The sequence below is a fragment of the Dendrobates tinctorius genome, unplaced genomic scaffold (genome assembly GCF_039654945.1).
Source record: "Dendrobates tinctorius isolate UK_male_01 unplaced genomic scaffold, ASM3965494v1 ptg000230l, whole genome shotgun sequence".
NCBI classification, from domain to species: domain Eukaryota; kingdom Metazoa; phylum Chordata; class Amphibia; order Anura; family Dendrobatidae; genus Dendrobates; species Dendrobates tinctorius.
This window is the reverse complement of record NW_027361897.1, coordinates 9,245,328-9,271,617: the sequence shown is the minus strand read 5'-3', so window position 1 is coordinate 9,271,617 and position 26,290 is coordinate 9,245,328. Positions and strand designations below refer to the sequence as shown.

Below are 26,290 nucleotides of genomic sequence, written 5' to 3'. Positions count from 1 at the left end.
CCGGAACACTGCGATCATGTTTGATTGCAGTGTTCCGGGGGTTAAAGTGCAGGGAGGGGTCCCTGTGATAATCAGCTGACATCCAGCCGCGATCACTTGCACTCCCCCATGAGCGCAGCTGATCGCGATGACGTACTATCCCGTGCACGCTCATACGGGCCCGAGTCACTTGGACGGGGTAGTATGTCATATGACAGAAAGGGGTTATCACAAAAAGAAGTACCCCTGCAAATTAAATGTTGAAAAATCTCCCTTCCCATATGGAATTCATCCATGGATACTGATGGAATTGACCTCAGAAATTGATATATTCTTAGACTCTTGTAACATGGGTGGTGTCACAGGATTGACAGATGGCTGATGAGGTACCGATATTTAAGAAAGTTAAGACGGTGGATCCAGGAAACTACTGTCCGGGAAGTCTGAGTACAGATTGTGAGATTCCTTTGCTCCCTATAGAATCTGTGCAACTTTCTTATAAAAAAAAATATATAAAAAGACAATTTTCATCCGTAATGCCATCCATGTGTCATCCATATATCTGTTTCTTACATCAGTATGACATCCATACGACATCTATTTATTCTATAACATCAGTAGTAAGTAAAATGTACAAGACCAAATACAGTTTGTTGTTAAGAATTGCAATAAATCCATAAAAATCACATGCAATATTGTTGATCCACGCAGGATCTGATTTTTTGTGCCTCACTAGATTTGTAAAAGACTTGTGCATGCTGCGATTTTTCAACACAACCACTTGATCAATGCAAAAAGCACCTGTCATCTGAACAGCCCGATTGGATAACATTGGTCATTGCGCTGCCTGTGTGCGATATAATTTTAACATTGACTGCACACAAGTAAAATATACAAGTCTGAATCGACTCTCAGGCTAAGGACACATGACCGTTTTCTATCCATCTGACAAAAACGGTCCAATTATGCTAATTAGACTCCGATCAGAGTATGATCAGAGTTTGATCAGAGTGGGATCCACTTTTCTCAGAGGTGAAGAGAAAAAAAAGGTTTAGCAACCTTCTTCTTTATGTCAGTCTTTCCAAATCAAACATGTCATCCTAGTGCAGTCCAAAATTTTTTTCACTGGCCTTTAGGCTGGAATGACACCACCGGCATCTGATGCAATATGCTAATGACACATGGTTCCAGCTCTGCTGCGGGCATGAGTATTGTGGCTGTGCTCTGTACTCTGAACCTCTAGCATAAGAAATCGAAGTACAGCTGCAATAAAATAATTTCTTTATCTCTTCTGTTGCCAGTGTCTGTGTGAATCGCACTGCACTCAGGTGGCATCTGAGTGCAATGTGATGTTTCAAACCAAACTTCGCATGTAATCGCAGGATGTTGCTGTTTTTTTTTTTTCCAATTTTATCTCCATCCAATCGGAGCTGAAACAAATAAGCGGATGAGCACACAATCAGAATAACATTGGTCTGAATGCCAATTAGACTTGAATGGTTGAATTCCATCCAATTATTGGAGGCAAATCGTGCATGCTGTAATTTAGAAGTGTGCACACCCCCATAGATTAACATATAAATGAGTGCTAGCTGACAAAATGAAGGATAGCACTCATCCAATTTAAACGGTTGTCTGCATGAGACCTTTTAAATGGGTAGGATGGAGCTCAGACTATAACGGCTCATTCTCACCTGCTTATTATAATTCATATTTTATTAACTGAATGTTGCCAGTACATTTAAAAGGTTTTATTCACATTTGCAGTTTATACTAGTGTGCTTTTTATGCACATCACGTTTTTTTTAATATGCAATATGTTCTAGAGGATCCATACTGCTGCAGTTTTCAACACACAGAATTCAGTGTATGTATGCTCCTTATTCTTCATACAGTAACTCACACAAACACATATATTTTTAAAAGAGCAGTATTTAATACCCAAAATGCACATCCACCTCCAGAGACATAAAGTAAAGTGAAAGAAAGTAAAAAAAAGCTACTAAAGATACTAATTCCAATTTGATTCTTCTAATTAACAGACTTCTCCATTCCAATTTTTAAGCATTGCCCTTGAGAACCATTTTCTAGTTATTACTACCCTCATAAGGAAGAGTCTAAACATTTATTTCCAATAATAGATATCATAGTTACATGTCAAAGTCACATATGAAAGTCACATGTCAAAGTCCCAAGTCAAAGTCACATTTCAAAGTCAAATGTCAAAGACAGATGTCAAACCTAGACATCAAAAACAGAAATCAAAGTAAGGGTCCTGTTTCACTTAGCGAAGCACCAGTGATCCCAACAAGTATACGACCTGGTAGGGATCGCTGGTGTGTCGCTAAATGGTCGCTAGTAAGCTGCCAAACAGACAGATCTCTTCAGTGACGTAGCAACGATCCGGCAATCCCTGTAACGACCTCGTCATTCGTTGGTACCTTGTCACACAGCAGCTTTTCAGACAATTCAGGCCGGCGTCCCTGAGTTCAGCGTCGCTCATCGGCGTCAAACACAGCGATGCGCGCTGGCCAGAGGGACGCCGACGCCGAAAAACTGGCCCAGGACATTCGAGCACGATCAGCGATGTCCAGCAGGGGGGGCGGTTGCCACTGCGTGTCACATGTAGTGAGATTGCTGGTGAGGTCGCTGTTGCGTCACAAAATCGGTGACGTTTCAGCGATCTCGCTTGCGATCTCGCTATGTGAGAAAGGGGCTTAAGATGTCAAAGTAACATGTCAAAGTCCGATATCAAACTCACATATCAGAGTCAGTTGTCAAAGTCAGATATCAGATTCAAATGTCAAAGTCAATTCTCAGACAATGTATTTAGCCTCAAACTAACATTATTCTGATGTTTGACTTTTGTATCTGATCAGGTGATAAAATGGACACTGCAGATAAGGGCAGACACCGGCAACAATGCCATAATCACAGTAGCAGCATGGATTCATATTTAGAACTAAAACTTTTATATATTTGCATGCATTTGTTTTAACACGATTGCATAAAGCATATGTTTACACGATTCACTTGTATCTTGCTTTACTAATTAATAGAAGGAAGATTTACAGGTAGCCTTTGGCATATTGTTTTTAGCCTAGTGCTGCATGGAGTTGCCAAACGTATGTCGTAGTCAAAAGAGGCACACTTTATTTCTTTGCACTGTGAAGGGAAGATTCTGCAAAATAAATGAAATCGTAAGTCATTAGACTTATATGTATATGGAACAATATCAGAATGTGGTGATTCTGGGTGCAAAGCTTCCTAGACAAAATACAATTGTATATAGCAATATAAAAAAGTAAAAAGAGGCATCACTCCAATAGATTGTGCCAATGAGAAATGGACTTTAAATAGTCTCATGTGGCCTCATGGGCTAATAAATATCCAGTTGTCTTTTGGAGTGCTGCCTCCATTTATTTATCATATATTATTATATTGTGATTTTGAAAGGAAATATGAAATGGAGACATGGATTTTCAGTTTTTGCTACATTATTCAGTACTTCTACGTATGTAATTAGAAATCAACATCTTTAAGGAGCGGGCTTACTTGGGCCTTAATGACCAAACATCATTTTTTGTTTTTCTCATCATCACATTGCACAATATTTTTAAGTACAATTAAAACACATGCACCACTTTTGCATTTGTCACCAACTTCTGGTCTTGGCTTACAAATACTGATGTAAAACAGTGAACGTGTGAATGTGTTCAGAGTGTGATCAGAGTGTGATCCTATTTTCTCGGATGAGGAGAAGATGGGAAAAAAATGTCTCCATCTTTTCTATTCTGTCAGTCCATGACTCTGATGTCATCCGAGTTCAGTCCAATGTTTTCCTTATACTCACTGACTGTGCGATCCCATAATCAGCTCGGCCAATGGAAAAAAATAGACATGTGCCCAGCCCCATAGGATAACATTGTTTAGAGTGTGATCCAGTGTGTTGTGAACACCATTAAAAAAAAACAATGCCATAAGTGCCGATTTAGGTCACTTCGTCTAAACAAATTGAATGAAAAGCGATCAAAGTGTCATATGCTTCCCCAAATCCTCGAAATTATTAATTAATCCTAGGAATTAATTATCAGCGCTTATGATGGATATATATAAATCATGAAATAGAAAAAGAGGATGGCATCGTAATTGCTAGGTCTAAACCTACAAGCACTAACAAATAATTGCCATAAGAAGAAAAGGGAAAAAAAGACATAAACAGTGAAAAGTACGAAGCACATCGTATCTTTATCCACAAACTCAATTCATTTTTATTATACATAAAGTAACAGACCAGACAAGAAAAAAATCTAAAAATTAAAATAACATCCAAAAGACACAACTAGTGTCAGCACCACCATGCACGTGGCATGGTAGTCAGAGAGGTGGTAGTGAAAAACACCACACTCATATCGCCGTTCACAGAGGTGCACCCTTGAGGAAGCCTCTGGGAGCAGCGATACGCACGGGGTTCTTTCCCCTCACCACTTCCCTGCCTATTATACCAAGTCCACATTGGGTATTTTTATCTCATTCTCTTCATTGGTTTTTCTTTTCTAAGCACTCTGGAGGAAAGTGCCATGAGTGGGGATACATTTAGGATACTTTTCCTACCATTTTCCTTAGCATTTTATTACATATTTATCAATTATAATATCTTTTTAATAAAATCTTGATCTTTTATTGAATATTATGCAAATTGATGTATACTGTATCTATATTGCCTGCTCTTCACAAGGTCTCACAGGGTCTTTATTTCGCATATCTTGAATACATTCGTATCTTCCTATTATCTTTCCATTTGGAATATAGGGTTGTTTATTTCTATTGCAAGGTTATCTTGGAGGGGGAACCATAACTGCTTGACACCAATTATCTCATGGATATGATTCCTATTTAATTGTTTTTAGCTGTTTGGTCTGTTATTTAGTTATATTTTTCGCATTCTTGAGTGTGAGCCACACTCCGGCTATTTACTCAATACAGAAAAATCGGTGAAAGAAGGTCAAGCAGTTATAAACTTTGTGGGAGAATAGATATTAAAATCCATGAAAACTGATTGCAAACTGACAAGATGCCTATGTGCTTCTGATGCTAACTGCTTATCTATTCATTTTGCTATGAATAAAATTGCAATTACTGCCAGAAATGTGTAGACATCCAGGGGCTGCATCTTGAGCATCTGCGTTCATGAACAGTACAAAGGAATAGGAAGCACCAAATTGATAATGAGGCATATGCCTCTTAATGGATTTGGTGCATATTTCATCATACCTAAAAATGTGTTAAAGAAAGACACTGATCTAGATATGGAATAGTCTTTTTGATAAGCAGTGTGAAATTAAGGATTATAAAAAATATATAGTTACTCACATGTATGCTGTGTTATCTAGCCACAACCATCTTTCATTTAATTTTAAAGAACACGTAAGACCAATCCATAAATTCTCTGCATATGATCTTTGGAAGTTGCAAGTGATAAATTTCTGAAATTAATAAGTAAATATAAACATAAAAAAGTTTAGAATTTTTGAAATATGTAACTATATACATATTGATATATATATATAGTATATTATATATATATGTATATACATACAGTATATATATCTATAATACAGTTGTGTGAAAAAGTGTTTGCTCCCTCCTTGATTTCCTATTCTTTTGCATGTTTGTCACACTTAAATATTTCAGATGACCAAACAAATTTACATATTAGGCAAAGATTACACAAGAACATTTTTAAATGAAGCTATTTATTATTAAAGGAAAAAGAAATCCAAACCTACAGGTCCCTGTGTGAAAAAAAGTGATTGCTCCCACCTTCAAATATAAATTAAATGTGGTTTATGACATCTTTGGGAAGCTGAGTCCAAATTTCCTAGCCACACCCAGACCTAATTACGGCCACACCTGTTCTCAATCATGAAATCACTTAAATAAGACCTGCCTGACAAAGTGAAGTAGACAAAAAGATATTCAAAAGCTAGACATCATGAAGAAAAGTAATTGATATTTATAAGCTTGAAAAAGGTGTTAAAGCCTTTTTTAAAGCTTTGGGACTCTAAGAAACAAGAGTGAGAGCCATTATCCACAAATAATGAAAACATGGAACAGTTGTGAACCTTCCTAGGAGTGGCTGTCATGTCGGACACTGTTCACACCAGGGTGTCCGGCAGACAGCGGTAATACCCTGTTGGGTATTCTGTTCCAGTCGGGATAGGGTTAACCAGGTTGTCATGCTGACTGAGGGCTGGGCCACGCCCTTGGTCTTTAAATAGTTCGTCCTGACTATGGGCGTCGCCGACTATAGCTTTAGCCTAGTGCTAGCAATACCGGTCAGCAGTGGTGGTGTTGGAGCGTCTGATATCTGGTGCAGTATATCCCTCAGTGGTTCTTTCTCCAATCTGTTATATATATTTTTGGTTGCCCTTGCACATTATAGTATTCCCTTGTGTATTAACTGTGTGGTGTTTCTTTTACCCCTGTCCATACGTATTTGTGGGGTCTGGTGTCTGGTCCCCTCACTGGGTGGAGGGTGGTGGGTTCAGCTTAGGGCTGGACAGGAGACAGGGACAGGGTGGAGGCTCAGGCAGGCACACCTTCAGTGTAAACCCTGGGTAGAGGGACAGACAGGGTTCCCCTAGTCTGAGGGACATCGCAGGGGTCCCGGGGTTTTTGCCTAAAGTAACCTAGGCATACCATGACAGTGGCCAACCAAAATTACTCCTAGAGTGCAGCAAAGACTCATCCAAGAGGTGACAAAGAAACTCACAACAACATCAAAAGAATTGCAGTCCTCACTTGCCTCAGTTAAGGTCAGTGTTCATGACTTCACCTTAAGAGACTGGGCAAAAAATGGCCTGCACAGCAGAGGTGGTTTTCCAAGACGAAAACCATCTCTGAGCACTAGGAAAATAAAGGCTCGTCTCAGTTTTGTCAGAAAACATCTTGATTATCCCTAAGACTTTTGTGAGAAAACTCTGTGGAGTGATGAGAGAAAAATTATACTTTTTGGAAGGTGTATGTGCCATTACATCTGGTGTACAAATTACAAGGATTTCAGAAAAGGAACATCAAACCAACAGTAAAATATGGTGGTGGTACTGCAATAGTCTGGGGCTGTTTTGCTGCTTCAGGACCTGGAACACTTACTGTGGTAAATGGAAATGTGAATTCTCCTGTCTACCAAAAAATCCTGAAGCACAATGTCCTGCCATCTGATCATGACCTCAAGCTGAAGCGCACTTGGATTATGCATCATTACAATGATCCAAAACACAACAGCAAGTCCACCTCTGAATGGCTTAAAGGAAGACAAATTTAAGACTTTGAAGTGGCCTAGTCAAAGTCCTGACCCTAATCTGATTGAGATGCTGTGGCAAGACCTTAAAAGGTTGTTTATGCATCGAAACCCTCCAATGTGGCTGAATTACAACAATTCTGCAAAGATGAGTGGGCCTTTAAGTGCATTGTAAAAGACTATTTCCTGCCAGTTATTCCAAACGCTGGATTGCAGTTATTGCTGCTAAGGCTGGCCCAACAAGTTATTTGGTTTAGGGGGCAATCACTTTTTCACATAAGCCCATGTAGGTTTTGGATTTCCTTTTCCCTTACTAATAAAGACCTTCATTTATAAATTGCATGTTGTTTTACTTGTGTTATCTTTGTTACATTTACATTTGTTTGATGATCTGAAATATTTAAGTGTGACAAACATGCAAATGAATAGGAAATCAGGAAGGGGGCAAATACTTTTTCATACAATTGTGTGTATATACATATATATATATAGAGAGAGAGAGAGAGAGAGAGAGAGATTTACACCGATAAGGACTACCACATGCCCACAGAGAAGAGAAAATTTGATGAGACGAAGGTCATAAAATGACCTATTAATGAAATCAGGTTTTGTGATAAATGTTATTTTAGTTAATATTATAGTCAAAAAAAATTAGTCAGAAAATTAAAATTATTATTAGAAAAAAAAAATCTTGCAATTTGTACATTGGCCATAAGGCAATTTTACACTCATATTGCACCTGTAGAGAAAACATTTCAGAAGTCTCATTATTATCACAGACAGGATTATAGTGACAGGTAAAACCTCTGTATGTAGCTAGTAACACGGGATCAAACATTAAAAAAAAGTGATGCTCATCCTCCCTACTCAATGACCTTTGCACACGTTCATTAGATGCTTTTTTACAAAACATAGTGTCAGAGTCTGTTGCAGTTAATGTACACGTTAATTTCCAAAAAAAAACAGGAAGTATGAGCCTAGAATAGCCTCAGTACTTAGTGTGAAAGTGCAAGATTTCTAATTGTTTTTTTCTCAAATCATTCATAATACACAAAAAAAGCCTCATAAATAATAAAAAATAGATTTAATTTAAAAACCTAAATTAAGTAGCAGGTCATTTTGAGAGGCTTCATTCCCTTTTAGATATAGTTATTACTCTCTGTTTTTGTCCCCTATACTAAATTATCTTACCCTTTCTTCAAGAGATTTTGGCATAATAAGACTGGAGTTCTGAGATTCACAAAAGCTCTGTGATTCTTGCCATGACAGCATTTTATCCAGCATGTAGTAACATTTCTTCTGGATTAGAACCCAGTTCATTGGACAAAGCAGACACGATCCTAAATCAAGAGGAAAGTTTAAGGTCTATGATTGGAAAATATTGTATTTGCAGCAACATTTTACATGATCACATTCTGTTTCAGTAGTTTGTCATATATCATTCCAAAAATAACAAAATGTACTGTACATTTTATAAAACATTCTGTGGCTTATTTCATACCAAGCTGTTGTTTGACTTACAGTCCAGAGCAGCATTCGTAATTCTGCTGGAATCAATCAACTAACTAGTCCACAGAAATATCTTAAAGCCTCTTGTAATACAATATACAACATTATGGAAGAAAAATACTTTCTCAGGAAATGAATTGGACAGATATAAGACTACACAATCTCTGTGCGGTCATTTAGACAGAAGAGAATATGTTGCCTTGCCCAGTTTCTGTGTCCCTCCTCATTTTCCATAATACCAGGCAGGACAAGGCAACCACAATAAGATACTTCTGTATGGTTATTTGAGATGGGAAACTGTATACGGGTGGAATTGAATTATTTTACAAAAATCCACGTTCAGGAAAATGCTCTTCGTGAATTTTGCATAATGGCGGAAACCTGTGACCACCATCTTGAGAATTAGGAAAAGAGCCGCTAAGGCCTCTTTCACACTTCAGTTTTTTGCATCAGTCAAAATCCGCCAAAAGGACGGATGGCGGATCCGTTTTAGTACTGATGACAACGGATGGCACCCGTCCGTTTTTTTGACGGATCCGACAAATGAAGAATTTTAAAGGAATCGCAGCCTGGAAAAGGAGAGAGAGAGAGAGAGAGAGAATGAATTTTTTTTTGTCCGGCACCCAGAAAGAATTTCGGGTTAAATGAGTCCCTGGAGGATCCGCCACAGAAAAAAACCTTGCAAGCTCCGTTTTGAAATCTTTGAGGATGGTAACGGACAGGAACTTTTGGCGGATCCGCAAAAAAAACGGATGCAACGGATGGAAATCCGTCACAATCCGCCAATAATGGAAGTCAATGGGGAAAAAAAACGGATCCTCAAAAGAAAATTGCGGATCCGTTTTTTTCAAAACCTGGCGGATTGTGACTGATTGTAAAAAACTGAAGTGTGAAAGAGGCCTAAATAGTTTGAAAAGAAAAAAAACATACTCACCTTACTGCTCACGTCTTCGAACACACCTGCTGCTCCTTTCCTGCTGTCTTCAATTCTCCATTGCATCACATCTTTGTCAAGGTGTCTACTCTATGTCAGGGCTTCCAGCCATGAGCAGAACTCGGAGTTAAATGAGTTATTCAGGACTTTTAACGAAAGTCTGCAGTCACTTTATGTGACTGCAGACTTGTGAATCCTCACATTGCGCACAGCGTGCACTGTCAGGATTCAAATCCACACACAATTTCAGATTATCATATCAATAGCTTGTAGGCATAGCAACTAGTGATGAGTGAGTATGCTAGGTACTTGGGTTTTCCCGGGCATGCTTGAGTGTTCTCCGAGTATATGGGTGTGCTCAGAGATTTAGTTGGTGTCGCCGCAGCTGCATGATTTTCAGCTGCTAGACAGCCTGAATACATGTGGGGATTTTCTAACAAACAGACATTCCTCACATTCCTCAGGCTGTCTAGCGTGTGCAAATCAAGCAGCTGCGGCGCACAAACTAAATCTCCGAGCACACCAAATTTACTCGGAGAACACCCGAGCATGCTCGGGAAAACCCGAGTATCGAGCAAACTCGCTCTTCACTAATAGCAACTCACAAATGATATAAAAAAAAGGAGAACCATGAGTCCATAAAACTATGCTAAATTGGCAATTTTATTTTGATCTATTATTTCAATGAAAAATACATTTTCTTGCTGGATTTGTTAGAAATAGACAACAACTCTTGCTGCATTTACGGATCCGTTGTCTTTTGACTCCAATGTTAAAAAAATGGATCATTACTGGACATGTGAACTTAGACTTACACTGCTGTTTGTAGAAGGTTTTTACCTTTTTGTTCATCTTCATTTTTTATGCACAGCTCATTTTTCACAATCGCCAGCATTTGTGAGATGCTTTTGATTCTACTTTGGTAATACTTTTGCTTTTCAGATGTCTTCAATACTTAGGAAAAAAAATGTTTTTACAAACCACAGTAAAATGTAAAAAATAAGCAAATTATTTCAAATAATATATTATAACAATGCAAGGTTTTCAGTGTCCTCATCTATTTTTAGCCACCAAGTAACTGCTTATGTAAGCCGGATCACATTGTATTCGTTGTGGATTCCCAAAGACTTGGTTAAGAAGATTTTAAAAAGTGAACTCCGCTTCATTCAGCAACCACCCTGTGATTTGGCAGGACAACAAAGGCAGTCACAAATCCAGAGTGGGGCTGAAAATGGGTGAATATGGCTATAGGTAAGTAAGTATGTGACTACATGAATTACACTCACATAGGTGATTCCTAACATAGGGAGGAAAATGCTGGAGTGGTGCATTAAATATGAAAATAATGGGTGGGTAACTGACAACTATGAGGTTAAGAATTATAGTTTACCTTAGATGCAAAATCTGCAATTATTTAGTGAACACAGATGATCTAATTTTTTAAAATTCAAATTCACCAGGTTCATCAAATTTTTCCTAAAAATTTGATTTGCAGCTTCTCAATCCAACATGAGTCTCCATAAAACAAAGTTTCTAATTGTCTTGAAAATATGAGTATCCATTCCTTTTCATTCTCTTTAGCACAAGCACAACCTTAGTAATATCAAAGTGACCTTGCCTTAGAAATGGTAACCAGAAGTAGCCAACAGCCCATTTAATAACAGAGCAAAATGACAAGCTTTTCATTTTTTTTAACATTAAATGGCTGTCCAAAAATTATCCATCATAGTCATTTCTTATCGGACAGACCATTCTTTACAGCAAACTAACTAAAACTATCAGACGTAACATCATGTTATGGACATGAGCAATGTGTCAAATATTACATACCGTAATGTCCTCTTCTTTCTTCCCAGAGGCAGGAGAGGCCAGTTGTGGCCTGTGTTTGGCATTACTATTTCCTGAACATCTGGTTCTAGATATGGTGGTGGTCAATGGTGTAACTAGAGTTCTATGAGCCCCAATGCAAAATTTTGGATCTAGAATGTTGGTCCAATATTCGATCCCTGTAATAATGTTCTCCATCTTAGCATCTATCCTGTAATAATATCCTCCATCCTGTAATAATGGCCCCTATCCTGTAGTAATGTCTTACATCCTGACCTCTCTCTGCTTGCAATGGTCCTTATTCTGACTCCCATCATGTAATAATGACCTTTGTCCTGGTCCTTCCTGTAATAATGTAACCAATTCTGTAATAATGTCCTAATCTTTTAATAATGTCCCATGGTTTGGCGATTTTTCCAGCATCTAAAAATAAAATAAACAGTTCCTCTCACCTATCCATGCTCCCATGATGATCCTCTTCCTCCTTACTACCTGTGAAAGTGGGCAGCTAGTGTATGGCAGTGACATCATACGCCACCTGCGATGGGCAAACTGTTGGCTTTTGATTGGCTGGCGGCCTGTATAGCTATTGCAAAGCAGGGAGTCAGTGACTTTGTGCCAAATACACTTTATCTGAATCACATTCAATTTAAAATGGCACTTGCATTTGCTGGCCTCTTGGCTTTATGGGCCCGGTCACAACCTCTCCAACCGCGATCATTATGACCCTGGAGGTGATGCATCTGCTGCTGCTATTAGCTCCCATTTTCTTAATATGTCTTTTTTTTACATACATTTTATACAAATACTATAATTAACTTTTAACAATCTCTTCAAAAAAAATTTCAGCCGACACTCTATACACAGAGCGGTGACGGGAACCATTCTGGCGCAACTACCATGGCTGGAAGCCGAACCCTGGGCAGATTCAGAATGCAATTTACCAGCATATTAACCTCATATTTGCATGTTTATAGCATTATTTTGCATGACAAGCTCCCTTTAATTTGTTATTAAACTTTGTTTAACTTTGGCAAGCACTACCAATACTTACGTAAAATAGCCATTGTTAACAAAGCAAGAAGAAGAATAACAATTAGTATTCCTATGATAATATATGTTTTCTTCTGACATCTGCAGGAATTATTATTACGGTCAGAGGAAATACCTGCAAGGAAACAAAAAAAGGAACTGAATTCTAATACACAGTGGTATGGAAAGTATTCAGACTCCATTAAATTTTTCACTCTTTCTTTCATTGTAGCCATTTGGTAAATTCAAAAAAGTTATTTTTTTCTCATTAATGTACACTCTGCACCCCATCTTGACTGAAAAAAAAATGTAGACATTTTTGAAATTTATTAAAAAAGAAAAACTGAAATATCACATGGTCATAAGTATTCAGAACCTTTGCTCACTCATATTTAAGTCACATGCTGTCCATTTCCTTGTGATCCTACTTGAGATTCTTCTACTCCTTCATTGGAGTCCAGCTTTGCTTAATTAAACTGATAGGACTTGTAAAGGCACACACCTGTCTATATAAGACCTCACAGCTCAGAGTGCATGTCAGACCAAATAAGAATCATGAGGTCAAAGGAACTGGCCAAGGAGCTCAGAGACAGAATGTTGGCAATGCACAGATCAGGTTAAGGTTACAAAAGAATTTCTCCAGTACTCAAGGTTCCTAAGAGCACAGTGGCCTCGATAATCCTTAAATGAAAGAAGTTTGGTGTTAGGAACGGCGGAACGCACTAAATAAAAATAATAATAAAGTGCGTTCGCCGCTCAGGGTCCACCGTGCAGTAGGTGATATAACCGCTGCTAAGTGGTGGCAGGAGCAATAAGGCGGTAATGTGCACAGGGTTAACATCACCCAAGTGCGCAGAGCAATCTCTGTTAAGTCACAGAGATGCCAAATAAACAAAAATACAAAGACTGAACCTGTTGAGGTCACAGTACTCAGTATAAATACACACACAGTATCCGGTCACGGGAGAAGCCCAAGACGGCGGCACTACATCCGTCCAGACCTACCATGTGTGCGGCGTCACAGCTACGGACGCTAAGGAGAGCTGCTACTGCAGCGCGGCGTGGACACTGCCTTTAACCCCTTCACCCCCAAGGGTGGTTTGCACGTTCATGACCGGGCCAATTTTTACAATTCTGACCACTGTACCTTTATGAGGTCATAACTCTGGAACGCTTCCATGGATCCCGGTGATTCTGACAATGTTTTCTCGGGACATATTGTACTTCATGTTAGTGGTAAAATTTCATTCAAATAACTTGCGTTTATTTGTGAGAAAAACGGAAATTTGGCGAAAATTTTGAAAATTTCGCAATTTTCCAACTTTGAATTTTTTTGCCCTTAAATCACAGAGATACGGCACACAAAAAACTTGATAACTAACATTTCCCACATGTTTACTTTACATCAGCATAATTTTGGAACCAAAATTTTTTTTTGTTAGGAAGTTATAAGGGTTAAAAGTTGACCAGCGATTTCTCATTTTTACAACACCATTTTATTTTTAGGACCACATCACATTTGAAGCCACTTTGAGGGGTCTATATGATAGAAAATACCCAAAAGTGACACCATTCTAAAAACTGCACCCCTTAAGGTGCTCAAAACCACATTCAAGAAGTTTATTAACCCTTTAGGTGCATCACAGGAATTTTTTTGAATATTTAAAAAAAAATTAACATCTAACTTTTTTTCATAAAAAAAATACTTCAGGTTCAATTTTTTTTATTTTACCAAGGGTAACAGGAGAAATTGAACTGCAAAAGTTATTGTGCAATTTGTCCTGAGTACGCAGATACCTGATATGTGGGGGGGAACGACTGTTTCGGCGCATGGCAGAGCTCAGAATGGAAGGAGCGCCGTTTGACTTTTTCAATGCAAAATTGGCTGGAATTCAGATTGGACGCCATGTCACGTTTGGAGAGTCCCTGATGTACCTAAACAGTGGAAACCCCCTACAAGTGACCCCATTTTGGAAACTAGACCCCCCCAAGGAACTTATCTAGATATGTGGTGAGAACTTTGAACCCACAAGGGCTTTACAGAAGTTTATAACGTACAGCGGTACAATTAAAAAATCATATTTTTTCCACAAAAATGATCTTTTCACACCAATTTTTATTTTCCCAAGGGTAACAGGACCCTAAAAGTTATTGTGCAATTTGTCCTGAGTACGCTGATACCCCACATGTGGGGGTAAACCACTATTTGGGCGCATGGCAGAGCTCGGAAGGGAAGCAGCGCCATTTGACGTTTTTGGCTGGAATTGAGATCGGACACCATGTCGCGATTGGAAAACCCCTGATGTACCAAAACAGTGGAAACCCCCCACAAATGACACCATTTTGGAAACTAGACCCCCTTAGGAACTTATTTAGATGTGTGGTGAGAACTTTGAACCCCCATGGGCTTCACAGAAGTTTATAACATAAAGCCATACAATTAAAAAATCATATTTTTTCCACAAAAATGATCTTTTCACCCTCAATTCTTATTTTTCCAAGAGTAACAGGACCCTAAAAGTTATTGTGCAATTTGTCCTGAGTACGCTGATACCCCACATGTGGGGGTAAACCACTATTTGGGCGCATGGCAGAGCTCGGAAGGGAAGCAGCGCCATTTGACGTTTTTGGCTGGAATTGAGATCGGACACCATGTCGCGTTTGGAAAACTCCTGATGTACCAAAACAGTGGAACCCCCCAACAAATGACACCATTTTGGAAACTAGACCCCCTAAGGAACTTATCTAGATGTGTGGTGAGCACTTTGACCCCCCCAGTGCTTCACAGAAGTTTACAACGTCCGGGCGTGAAAATAAAAAATTCGTATTTTTTCCACAAACATGATCAATTAGTCCCCAATTTTTTTATTTTCCCAAGGGTAACAGGAGAAATTGAACCCCAAAAGTTGTTGTCCAATTTGTCCTGAGTACGCTGACACCCCATATGTGGGATAAAACTACTGTATGGACACACGTCAGGGCTCGGAAGGGAAGTAGTGACGTTTTGGAATGCAGACTTTGATGGAATGGTCTGCGGGTGTCATGTTGCCTTTGGAGAGCCCCTAATGTACCTAAACAGTGGAAACACCCACAAATGACACCATTTTGTAAACTAGACCCCCAAGGAACTTATCTAGATGTGTGGTGAGCACTTTGAACCCCCAAGGGCTTCACAGAAGTTTATAATGCCAGGGCATGAAAATAAAAAAATCGTATTTTTTCCACAAACATGATCAATTAGTCCCCAATTTTTTTATTTTTCCAAAGGTAACAGGAGAAATTGAACCCCAAATGTTGTTGTCCAATTTGTCCTGAGTACGCTGACACCCCATATGTGGGATAAAACTACTGTATGGACACACGTCAGGGCTCGGAAGGGAAGTAGTGACGTTTTGGAATGCAGACTTTGATGGAATGGTCTGCGGGTGTCATGTTGCCTTTGGAGAGCCCCTAATGTACCTAAACAGTGGAAACCCCCCACAAGTGACCCCATTTTGGAAACGAGACCCCCTAAGGAACTTATCTAGATGTGTGGTGAGCGCTTTGAACCCCCAAGGGCTTCACAGAAGTTTATAATGCCCGGGCATGAAAATAAAAAAATCGTATTTTTTTCCACAAACATGATCAATTAGTCCCCAATTTTTTCATTTTCCCAAGGGTAACAGGAGAAATTGGACCCCCAAAAGTTGTTGTCCAATTTGTCCTGAGTACGCTGACACCCCATATGTGGGAGAAAACTACTGTATGGACACACGTCGGGGCTCGGAAGGGAAGCAGTGACGTTTTGGAATGCAGACTTTGATGGAATGGTCTGCGGGTGTCATGTGCGTTTGGAGAGCCCCTGATGTACCTAAACTATTGAAACTCCCCACAAGTGACCCCATTTTGGACACTAGACCCCCCACGGAACTTATCTAGATGTGTGGTGAGCACTTTGAACCCCCAAGTGCTTCACAGAAGTTTATAACACTCGGACGTGAAAATAAAAAAATCATTTTTTTCCACAAAAATGATATTTTTGCCCCCAATTTTTTATTTTCCTAAGGGTAACAGGAGAAATTGGACCCCAAAAATTGTTTTGCAATTTGTCCTGAGTAGGCTGATACCCTACATGTGGGGGTAAAACACTGTTTGGGCGCATAGCAGAGCTTGGAAGGGAAGGAGCACCATTTGACTTTTTCAACTCAGAATTGGCTGGAATTGAGATCAGACGCCATGTTGCATTTGGAGAGCCCCTGATGTGCCCAAACAGTGGAAACTCCCAATTCTAACTCCAACCCGAACCCCAACACGCCCCTAACCCTAACCCTAGCCCTAACCCTAGCCCTAACCCTAACCCTAGCCCTAACCCTAACCCTAACCCTAACCCTAGCCGTAACCCTACCCCAACACACCCCTAGCCCTAACCCTAACCCTAACCCTAACCCTAATGGAAAAATGGAAATAAATACATTTTTTTTATTTTATTATTTTTCCCTAACTAAGGGGGTGATAACGGGGGGTTTGATTTACTATTTATGGCGGTTTTTATGTTTGGCGGCTGTCGCACGCTAAAAGACGCTTTTTATTGTAAAAATAGTTTTTGCATCACCACATATTGAGAGCTATAATTTTTCCGTATTTTGACCCACCGAGTCATGTGAGGTCTTATTTTTTGCGGGACGAGTTGACATTTTTATTGGTACCATTTTCGGGCACGTGGAATCTTTTGATCGCTTTTTATTCCGATTTTTGGGACGCAGAATGAACAAAAACCAGCGTTTCATGAATTTCTTTTGGGGGGGGTGCGTTTACACCGTTCCGCGTGCGGTAAAATTGATAAAGAGGTTTTATTCTTCACGTCAGTATGGTTACAGCGATACCTCATTTAGGTCGTTTTTTTATGTTTTGTCGGTTTTATGCAATGAAAACTATTTTATATAAAAAATAATTATTTTTGCATCGCTTTATTCAGCGAGCTATAACTTTTTTATTTTTTCGCTGATGATGCTGTGTGGTGGCTCGTTTTTTGCGGGACAAGATGACATTTTCAGCGGTACCATGTATATTCATATGCGTCTTTTTGATCGCGCGTTATTACACTTTTTGTTTGGCGGTATGATAATAAATCATTATTTTTTGCTTCGTTTTTTATTTTTATTTTTTAAGGGGTTCGCTAAAGGGGTTAACTAATGGGACAGTTTTATAGGGCGGGTCGTTATGGACGCGGCAATACCTAATATGTGTACTTTTATTGTTTTGTTTTTTTTATTATTTCCAAAAAATGGATTTATTGGGGGAATATTTTTTTTTTTTCTAATATATTTGGCGATTTTTTTTTAATTATTTTTACACTTTTTTTAATTTTTTTTTTACTTTATTAAATAGTCCCAGGTGGGACAGTGATGTCCCACCTGGGACTATTTAATAAAGTAAAAAAAAAACACTGATCACACACAGATCACTGTGACAGATCAGCGATCTGACACAGGCACTGCAGAAGGCTTCCCCATGCCTGCGCTTTGCAGGCACTGAGGAAGCCAACTTCCTCAGGCCCCCGTCGCCATCTTGGATTCGGGGGCCTGGAGGAAAGGAGCCCCCCGCAGCAGCGCTGCACATTGCGCTGCCGTGGGGGGCTCAGGGAAGCACGGAGGGAGCCCCCTCCCTGCCGATGCTTCCCTTTAACCCCCGGTACACCGCGATCGTGTTTGATCGCAGTGTGCAAGGGGTTAATGTGTCGGGGGCGGTCCGTGACCGCCCCTGACACATTGTGCCGGGTGTCAGCTGTGATAATCAGCTGACACCCGGCCGCGATCAGCGGCGCTCACCACGTGGGCGCCGCTGATCGCGGTAGACGTACTATCCCGTCCACGGTCATACGGGCCCGGGTACCGTGGATGGGATAGTACGTCGGATGTCAGGAAGGGGTTAAACGACAAAGCTATGACGCAAGCGCAATGTCGGACGCTAGCAGCTGTGGATGTCGCAGCAGAGGAGCGCTGGCACTGATTCTAACTCAGTCCCTAACCACATACGTAATATCAGAGGGAAGGGTTTTATAATGAGTCATTCACCAGAATCATACATCCGTCCTCATACACACAGCAGCAAGTAAGTCTATACTATCGCTTGGCGAACAGCCATGTGCGCCTTTAATAGCAGCCAGGACCTTCTGCAAGCCTCCAGATCTCTGAGATGGACCAATGAGATCTGGAGCAGGACCTGAGCACATGACTCCCGATCTCCAATGGGAGATCGTCTCATGAGCATGCTCAGTTGGAGGGCAGAAGGACTTAGCCTCAGGAGAGATTTGCTGCAAGGCAATCTCCTCTGCAATCTCCTCTGCAGTAGGTAAACAGCAGGAAACTTCAGAATGTGAGGGTCTGGATCCCTGCGTAGTAAACGCAGAAATCCGACGCCTAACATTTGGGATCACCAGAAGTCTTCCTAGACCTGGTGATCCAAAAAATCTAACACTTATTATGCTCTGGGATCAGTGAGACCCCATAGCATAATAAGGGATATTAATTTTGCCAATTATCACATTTCCTGGCAAAATCAGTGTTAACATGTGAACAAGAATTTTGCCTGATCTTCTTAGCTCTACATGACATATAGTTTTAGTCAGGCAAGGTACAAGAGATCACAAAAATGTTTCAATAAAATGTGTGACCTTACAAGTGTGTTTTCTTCAAGTAGTCAAGTGTGACAACATAATTACTTTTCTGATAATAATAATTTAAGCTCAGCATTGTGGAGTGGAGATTCAATAAATGAATATGTCATGCATATAATACATATTCATGTGGCTTATAATTATAAAGTCATGACTTCGGGCACCTACCTTCTGTGTTCTTCTCCAATGTTTGACTAATAGACACACAGCGGGAATCATAAAACCTAAGGTCAGCATAGGTTATCTCTTCAGCCATCGGAAGAGGGAAATGAAGAGTTGTCTCCGATTTTTGGTAGAAGCACTATATGCACCTCCTAATGATATAAATAACTGTTAATACAGTCAAACTTCCTGATGACACATCTAGCATGTCTTGTGGCAAGAGGTTTTCTGCTGAATAACAGATCAGATTTTATAAACTGTTTAGTTTACAGTCAGAATAAAAACTTTCCTGTGGAAATAAAGTACAAGGGGATAGCTAAGACATTCCAGCAACAAGAAACTGCAGGTCCTTGTTCAAATACATTTTTAGGTGACAGCAGATAAAAAGTTAAACAATAAAATAGAATCACAATTTCTGTGAAGTCAGGCGTAAAACATTTAGTACCAACTGCAAAAAAACCACTTTTTAAACTATTATTGAAAGCATTTAGCTCTACACTTACAATGAACATTTTGTCGTAGTTGCTTGTCTGTAAATTAAATTTTTTTTAATTTTTTTTAATAGAGGAAAAGGGAATTTTAGGAAAGGAAGTGGTAGACATATCATTGATGCAAAGTCCCCAGAGTTAAGGGGGCCCATTTCCACCTTTTCACTTTCAAAGCAGGTGATATTTTACATTATCATAAGCCTCTGGACTGTAAAGTGTCCACATAATGTACCTGCACAGGGGCACTTTTCAGTCTGCGTCCACCAGCGAGGAAAGGAGAAGAGTTAATGCTGCAAGCTGATATAAACCAAGTGCGATATAAGAACACAAGTTTCTGTTCCTCTCTTTATTTTCCATTCTGCTTTTTGTTGAAGCTCTTCATATTGATTTAGTAATTTTTCAAATTTTGAAATCACAGTAATTGTAAAAACTTGTTCACAAAAATCCAACTTTTAAGACAGAGTTCATATGATAAGGGCCACACAGACAGTGTCCTTACAAAAAGTGCCATAGAGTTGTCAAAGAATACAGCAACATAGTACTCATGCCACAAAGTGCCACATAGTGCTCCAGCAATGGACATGATAGTCCACAACATATCTGTAGGTACATGCTACTGTTTTTTTCCAGCATCAATCTTGAGATCCCGTTAGCTTTAAGAAGGCAGGTGTGTGGTTATCATCCTGCTGGTCTGTGTTGCCACGTTTAACTATAAAGCTGAAATCTCTGCTAATATCAGATGTGAGAAGTATCAAAGATTGTGGCTGGTGTTTCAACTTTAAAATTACAGTAAATGGTATCCTGTTTTTTACTATAATGGCTTCTACTGATTTCTTGTTTGCGACTTTCACCATAACGCACCTCAGGCTGCTCCACCAGCCCACAAGGAAGCAGTATAGATAGGGTGAGGGTAGCAGATCAGTACATGACATGCTTATTGCTGGTATTGAGAGGTTGAAGGCGACACTTGACCAAGACGAACCTTACTCCATATTTTGGCATACTTGGCAGGATCATGAGCCCTGTATTTATGGGATTAAATGTGTTTTGCAGATAGAATTTATGTCTTGCAAACTAAGCAAAAAAATTGCAGTAATAAAGAAAAGACCAGACTTTTCGTGGGCAGAAACTGTGCAGAGCATCCCAAACCTATCCCATTGAGATGACAAGTAAAAATTCCTGAAGAAGTCCAGCCCATCATAGGAGATGCACAAAAGAGAGTGGCATAAAGAGAAGTGGAGTCCTGCCCACTGGGGTGGGGCAAGTGATCCAGCAGTCCAAATCTACTTGGAACAGAATCAAAGTTCAGTCAGTCATCCTTTGAGCATCAGTGTGCCAACAAAGCTCCTGAAATCATGACATAAATTGGAGTTGTACAGTGAGCAGTGTGATCTTTCTGTAGTGGAGTAGCTCCAGGAGTAGTTTGGGGCTATATGCCTTCAATTGAAGCTTGCAAGGAAAGCAGCCAACAATTGCGTGCCACCATGAAGAGGTTACTCCTGAAGGAGACACCATGGATGTGGAGATTGAACCTGAGTAATAAAAACAGGAGGTCCAACAGACTCTGCAGAAGTATCCATGAAAGCTGACCAAATGGTAGCATAAATAGCTGCTGTGTCACAAGAGGACGTTGCAATAGCTGAGCAGGTCGTGTGACCTAGCATCATAGATGCATGAAAAGCATCAGTTGCAGGGCAGAAGCATGAAGTAGAAGACCAGATTGGCCAATGGATAGCAAGGGTAGTAGAGAATAAAAAAAATGTTTTGACAAGTACAAACACCGAATGGTCAGTTTCCATGCTGCAGAGACAGAACTAACCAGAATTAACCCACAGCCAGCTTCTGAGCTTTGCACCAGCCTGAAGCTATGTCTTTTTATAGGAAGAGGGAAGTTGGGAAGATGTGTTTGTGATCAAGCAGTCAGCAGAGTCAGTAACAAAAGACTATCTACTCTTTATGAACATCTTCACAACCTTCAGCTTGGCGAACTGTTAAAGTAGCTAGTACACAGTGACGGTGTCCCAATTCCTGCTTTGTTGGCATATGGATCACAAGGAGTGGGAGAACAGGTCCAATGATACAATCTGTGATACTTCAGTCTTACTTTTTGGTTGCATTGAATCCCAGAAGAGTATTGATATGGTTTCTTTCAGAAAGAGGAGCTGGTAGCGTGGGCTCATGCAAGACCGTCACTGACAGCTGTGTGTACAGTGTCAAATTAAATCCCAGTTCTGACAAATTTCAAGAGCCCCACTAACATCCAGGAACCAGAGGCAGAGCTCTTCACTCTACCCATCTACACAGAATCTTATCAGTAGTAGCAGCCATCTCCTGTCTCAGTAGTGGGAAAATCTGTCTTCAATGAATACAGATTTTACCTAGAGAATGTCGATAATGACTCATCAATTCTGGCATAAAAAGAAGCAGATTTCTTTGATAAGATCTTATTTTCATGTGTACTCTTGTTTTGTGAAATAAAAATTAAAACAACAGTTACGCTTTAATTAACTCACCCCTAAAGGAATGGAATGGAGCTGCTTTTCTTTGCTGTAATGTTAGGTGATATTGATGATGTTGTAGCTCGTAACTGATTTTGCAGGTTTATATCAGTCTGGAGCACAGGTATCTCTTTGTGATGATAAGTGTAGTGAAGTAATAATAATGGAAAACTGACCGAACAAAGAGCTAGTCTGAACTAGTGCATACCAAAAATATTTAACATAGTAAATAAAGCAAAGGGTTGCACTCAATTGCACTAAAGCAAATCAGTGTGCAGGGGCGCACCTACCATGAGGCAAGTTGAGCTCTTTACCTCAGGCGGTGGTGCGTCCCTGAAGATAGGGGGCAGCAGATTCTGCTGGTGTAGTAACTGAACCTGCATCTCCGACTCAGGTTCAGTTACTACTCTATTGCCTTGCAGGCCCAGGCTATCCCTACCGGGAGCTACTTTTCCCTCACTGCACTGATAAGCCACCACATACCCCCATGCACCCCATCCTCGCCCTCCCAGAGAGACCCACCTCAACCTGGAGAGCCTCACACCACATATATTGTTGTTCTGCGTGCACAGGACCTGTGATGAGGTCACAGGAGGGGAGGAGTCAGGGGTCACATGATCATGGGCCTCAGTGTATGCAGGGGAAATTTATGTGTGGGGTCAGGAGGGCTAAAAAGGGTGGATGTAGCAGAGCCATGTGTGTACAAGATGTACAGAGCAGAGCCATGTGTGTACGAGGTGTACGGAGCAGAGCCGTGTGTGTACGAAGTGTACAATAATAATAATAATAATAAATTTTATTTCTATAGCGCCGACATATTCCGCAGCACTTTACATTTCGGAGGGAACTTGTTCAGACAATAGACATTACAGCATAACAATAATCACATAGATCATAACAGATACCAAGAGGAATGAGGGCCCTGCTCGTAAGCTTACAATCTATGAGGAAAAAAGGGGAGACACGAAAGGTGGGTGGTAACAGTTGCCCTGATTGTATGGACCAGCCATAATGTTAAGTGTGTAACAGTACAAACACAGAGGGCTAATGGATGCATAAAGCATGTGGGAACATGATGCGGGGAACCTGGTTATGGTAAAACTTTTGGCTGTGCCACACAGGGATAGATTAGGTTAATGTGTTGAGGTGGTAGGCCAGTCTGAATAAATGAGTTTTAAGGGCACGCTTAAAATTGTGGGGATTGGGGACTAATCGTATTGACCTGGGAAGTGCATTCCAAAGAATTGGCGCAGCACGTGTAAAGTCTTGGAGACGGGAGTGGGAGGTTCTGACTATTGAGGATGCTAACCTCAGGTCATCAGCAAAACGGAGGGCGTGGGTAGGGTGGTATACTGAAACAAGGGAGGAGATGTAAGGTGGTGCTGAGCTATGGAGGGCTTTGTGGGTGAGGGTAATAAGTTTATACTGAATTCTGGAGTGGATGGGTAGCCAGTGTAATGACTGGCACAAGGTAGAGGCATCGGTGTAACGATTGGTGAGGAATATGATCCTGGCTGCAGCATTCAAGATAGATTGGAGAGGGGAGAGTTTGGTAAGAGGGACACCGATTAGAAGAGAGTTACAATAGTCGAGACGAGAATGAATAAGAGAAACAGTAAGAGTTTCTGCAGAGTCAAAAGTAAGAAAAGGTCGAATTCTAGAAATGCTTTTGAGGTGCAGATGACAAGAGCGGGGAGTAATAGTGGAACCACACACAGAAATGGCAATGTCGGGTATAGGTACATTAGTAGTGGGAGGAAACACAAGGAGTTCAGTCTTTGACAGGTTCAGTTTCAGATATAGTGAGGACATGATATTAGACAAAGCCGTGTGTGTGTGTACAGGGTGTACCAAGCGGAGCCGTGTGTGTACGGGGTGTATGAAACGGAGCCCTGTGTGTACGAAGTGTATGGAGCTGAGCTGTGTGTGTATGGAGCGGACCAGAGCCGCGTGTGTACGGGGTGTATGGAGCAGAGCCGCATGTGTAAGAAGCAGAGCTGCATGTGTACAAGTTGTATGGAGTGGAGCCACGTGTGTATGAGGTGTACAGATTGGAGCCATGTCTGTACGAGGCACACAAAACTGAGTCGTTAGTGTATGAGGTGTACGGAGCTGAGGCGTGTGTGTGCGAGGCGTACAGAGTGGAGCCACATGTGTACGAGGTGTACGGAGCAGAGCCACATGAGTATGAGGTGTTTGGAGCAGAGTCACATGTGTACGAGGTTACAGAGCGGAGTAGCTTGTGAACAAGGTGTATGGAGCAGAGCCGCATGTGTACATGGTTTACAGAGTGGAGCCATGTGTGTACAAGATGTATGGAGCGTGGCTGCATGTGTACAAGGTGTATGGAGCAGAGCCGCATGTGTACGAGGATTACGGAGTGGAGCCATGTGTGTACTGTGGTGAGCCGTGTGTGTGAGGTGTACGGAGCAGAGCCATGTGTGTGCAAGGCATACAAAGTGGAACCGTGTGAGTATGAGGTGTGCTGAGCAGTGCATGTACGAGGTGTATAGTGGGGAGCATTCATACGTCCCAACCGTCCTGGATCCAGCGGGACAGTCCTGATTTTGAGAGTCTGCCCCCCTGTCCCGGCCGGGAGCTTACTTTTCCTGCGGACACAGGAGTACATGGCAGAGCCCTGAGGAGCACTTTAAAACTTGCACGTGATGTTACACCAGAAGTGACGTGCTGTAAGCTGACCGGAAATTAAGTAATTTCGGGAGGAAATTGTGATGGAACTATGGAGGTAGTTCAGGAAATGCTTCAGATCCATCAACGTGTCCTCCTCTGACAGCATGGACAGCGGGATCACCTTGGAATTGGGGATGCCGGCCATGTGAGTGGATCATTATATGTCCTGAACCGGGAGGCTCAGGTGGGCACTACAATGGGAGCTGGGCTGCTATAGTATCTTTATAGAATCTTTATTTCTATTTCTCTCTCTTTCTTTCTCTCCCTCTCTGTTCTTTCTTTCCCTCGCTAATCTTTCTTTCTTTCTCTCTCTGTTTTTTCTTTCTCTGTTCTTTCTTTCTTTCTTTCGGTTTCTTTCTTTCTCTCTCTGTTCTTACTTCCCCTCTTTCTCTCTCTGTTATTTCTTTCTTTCACTCTCTGTTCTCTTTCTTTCCCCTCTTTCTCTCTCTGTTATTTCTTTCTTTGTCTCTCTGTTCTCTTTCTTTCCCCTCTTTCTTTCTCTCTCTCTGTTCTTTCTTTCACTCTCTGTTCTTTCTTTCTTTCTCTCTGTTCTTTCTTTCTCTCTCTGTTCTTTCTTTCTCTCTCTCTCTTCTTTGCTTCTTTCCTTCTTTCTTTCTTTCTTTCTTCTTTCTCTCTCTGTTCTTTTTTTCTGTCCCCTCTTTCTTTCTCTCTCTGTTCTTTCTTTCTCTCTGTTCTTTTTTCCCTCTTTCTTTCTCTCTCTCTGGTCTTTCTTTCACTCTCTGTTCTTTCTTTCCCCTCTTTCTCTCTCTGTTCTTCCTTTATCTCTCTCTGTTCTTTCTTTCTCTCTATCTGTTCTTTCTCCCTCTGTTCTTTCTTTCCCCTCTTTCTCTCTCTGTTCTTTCTTTCTCTCTCTGTTTTTTCTTTCCCCTCTTTCTTTCTTTCTCTCTCTCCTTTCTTTCTCTCTGTCTGTTCTTTCTTTCTCTCTCTGTTCTTTCTTCTTTTTTTATCTCTGTTCTTTCTTTTTCTTCTCTCTCTGTTCATTCTTTCTTTACCTCAGTACCAGTCAGTGTGTCCATAGTACCAACCACTGTGCCCATAATGCCAGCCAGTGTGCCATCAGTACCAGTCAGTGTGATCAGCAGTGCTAAATGAGTGTGGTTGGGGCATGGATATGAGTGTGACTAGTATTGAAATGGATGTGGTCAGGGGAATGACCTAAAATTTGCTGCGGTGCTCTGTGCATGCCGCACC

At 40.7% G+C, this 26,290-nt stretch overlaps 1 protein-coding gene across 2 annotated transcripts; it reads right to left on the bottom strand.

Moving 5' to 3' along the window:
- Nucleotides 1-1,893: 1,893 nt before the first annotated feature.
- LOC141059707 (C-type lectin domain family 2 member B-like) lies at nucleotides 1,894-20,178 on the bottom strand. Of its 2 annotated transcripts, XM_073555824.1 has the most exons (7): nucleotides 20,122-20,178; nucleotides 19,408-19,553; nucleotides 12,607-12,720; nucleotides 10,566-10,679; nucleotides 8,474-8,622; nucleotides 5,353-5,465; nucleotides 1,894-3,160 (listed from the first exon to the last, which is right to left on the bottom strand). In XM_073555824.1, the coding sequence occupies exons 2-7, from the start codon at nucleotides 19,493-19,495 to the stop codon at nucleotides 3,028-3,030; spliced, it is 711 nt and encodes a 236-aa protein (XP_073411925.1). In that variant the 5' UTR covers nucleotides 19,496-19,553; nucleotides 20,122-20,178; the 3' UTR covers nucleotides 1,894-3,027. The 2 variants fall into 2 exon arrangements, with proteins under 2 accessions (XP_073411925.1, XP_073411926.1); XM_073555825.1 differs by lacking the exon at nucleotides 10,566-10,679.
- Nucleotides 20,179-26,290: the final 6,112 nt, after the last annotated feature.

Bases quoted from the DNA above. Each gene is read 5' to 3' on its own strand.
- LOC141059707 (XM_073555824.1), bottom strand. From the start codon at position 19,495: ATGGCTGAAGAGATAACCTATGCTGACCTTAGGTTTTATGATTCCCGC. The intron at 8,623-10,565 runs GTAAAAACCTTC...CTCTTGATTTAG, and splicing joins AAATGAAGATGAACAAAAAG to GATCGTGTCTGCTTTGTCCA. The intron at 5,466-8,473 runs GTAAGATAATTT...TATTAATTTCAG, and splicing joins CAAAATCTCTTGAAGAAAGG to AAATTTATCACTTGCAACTT.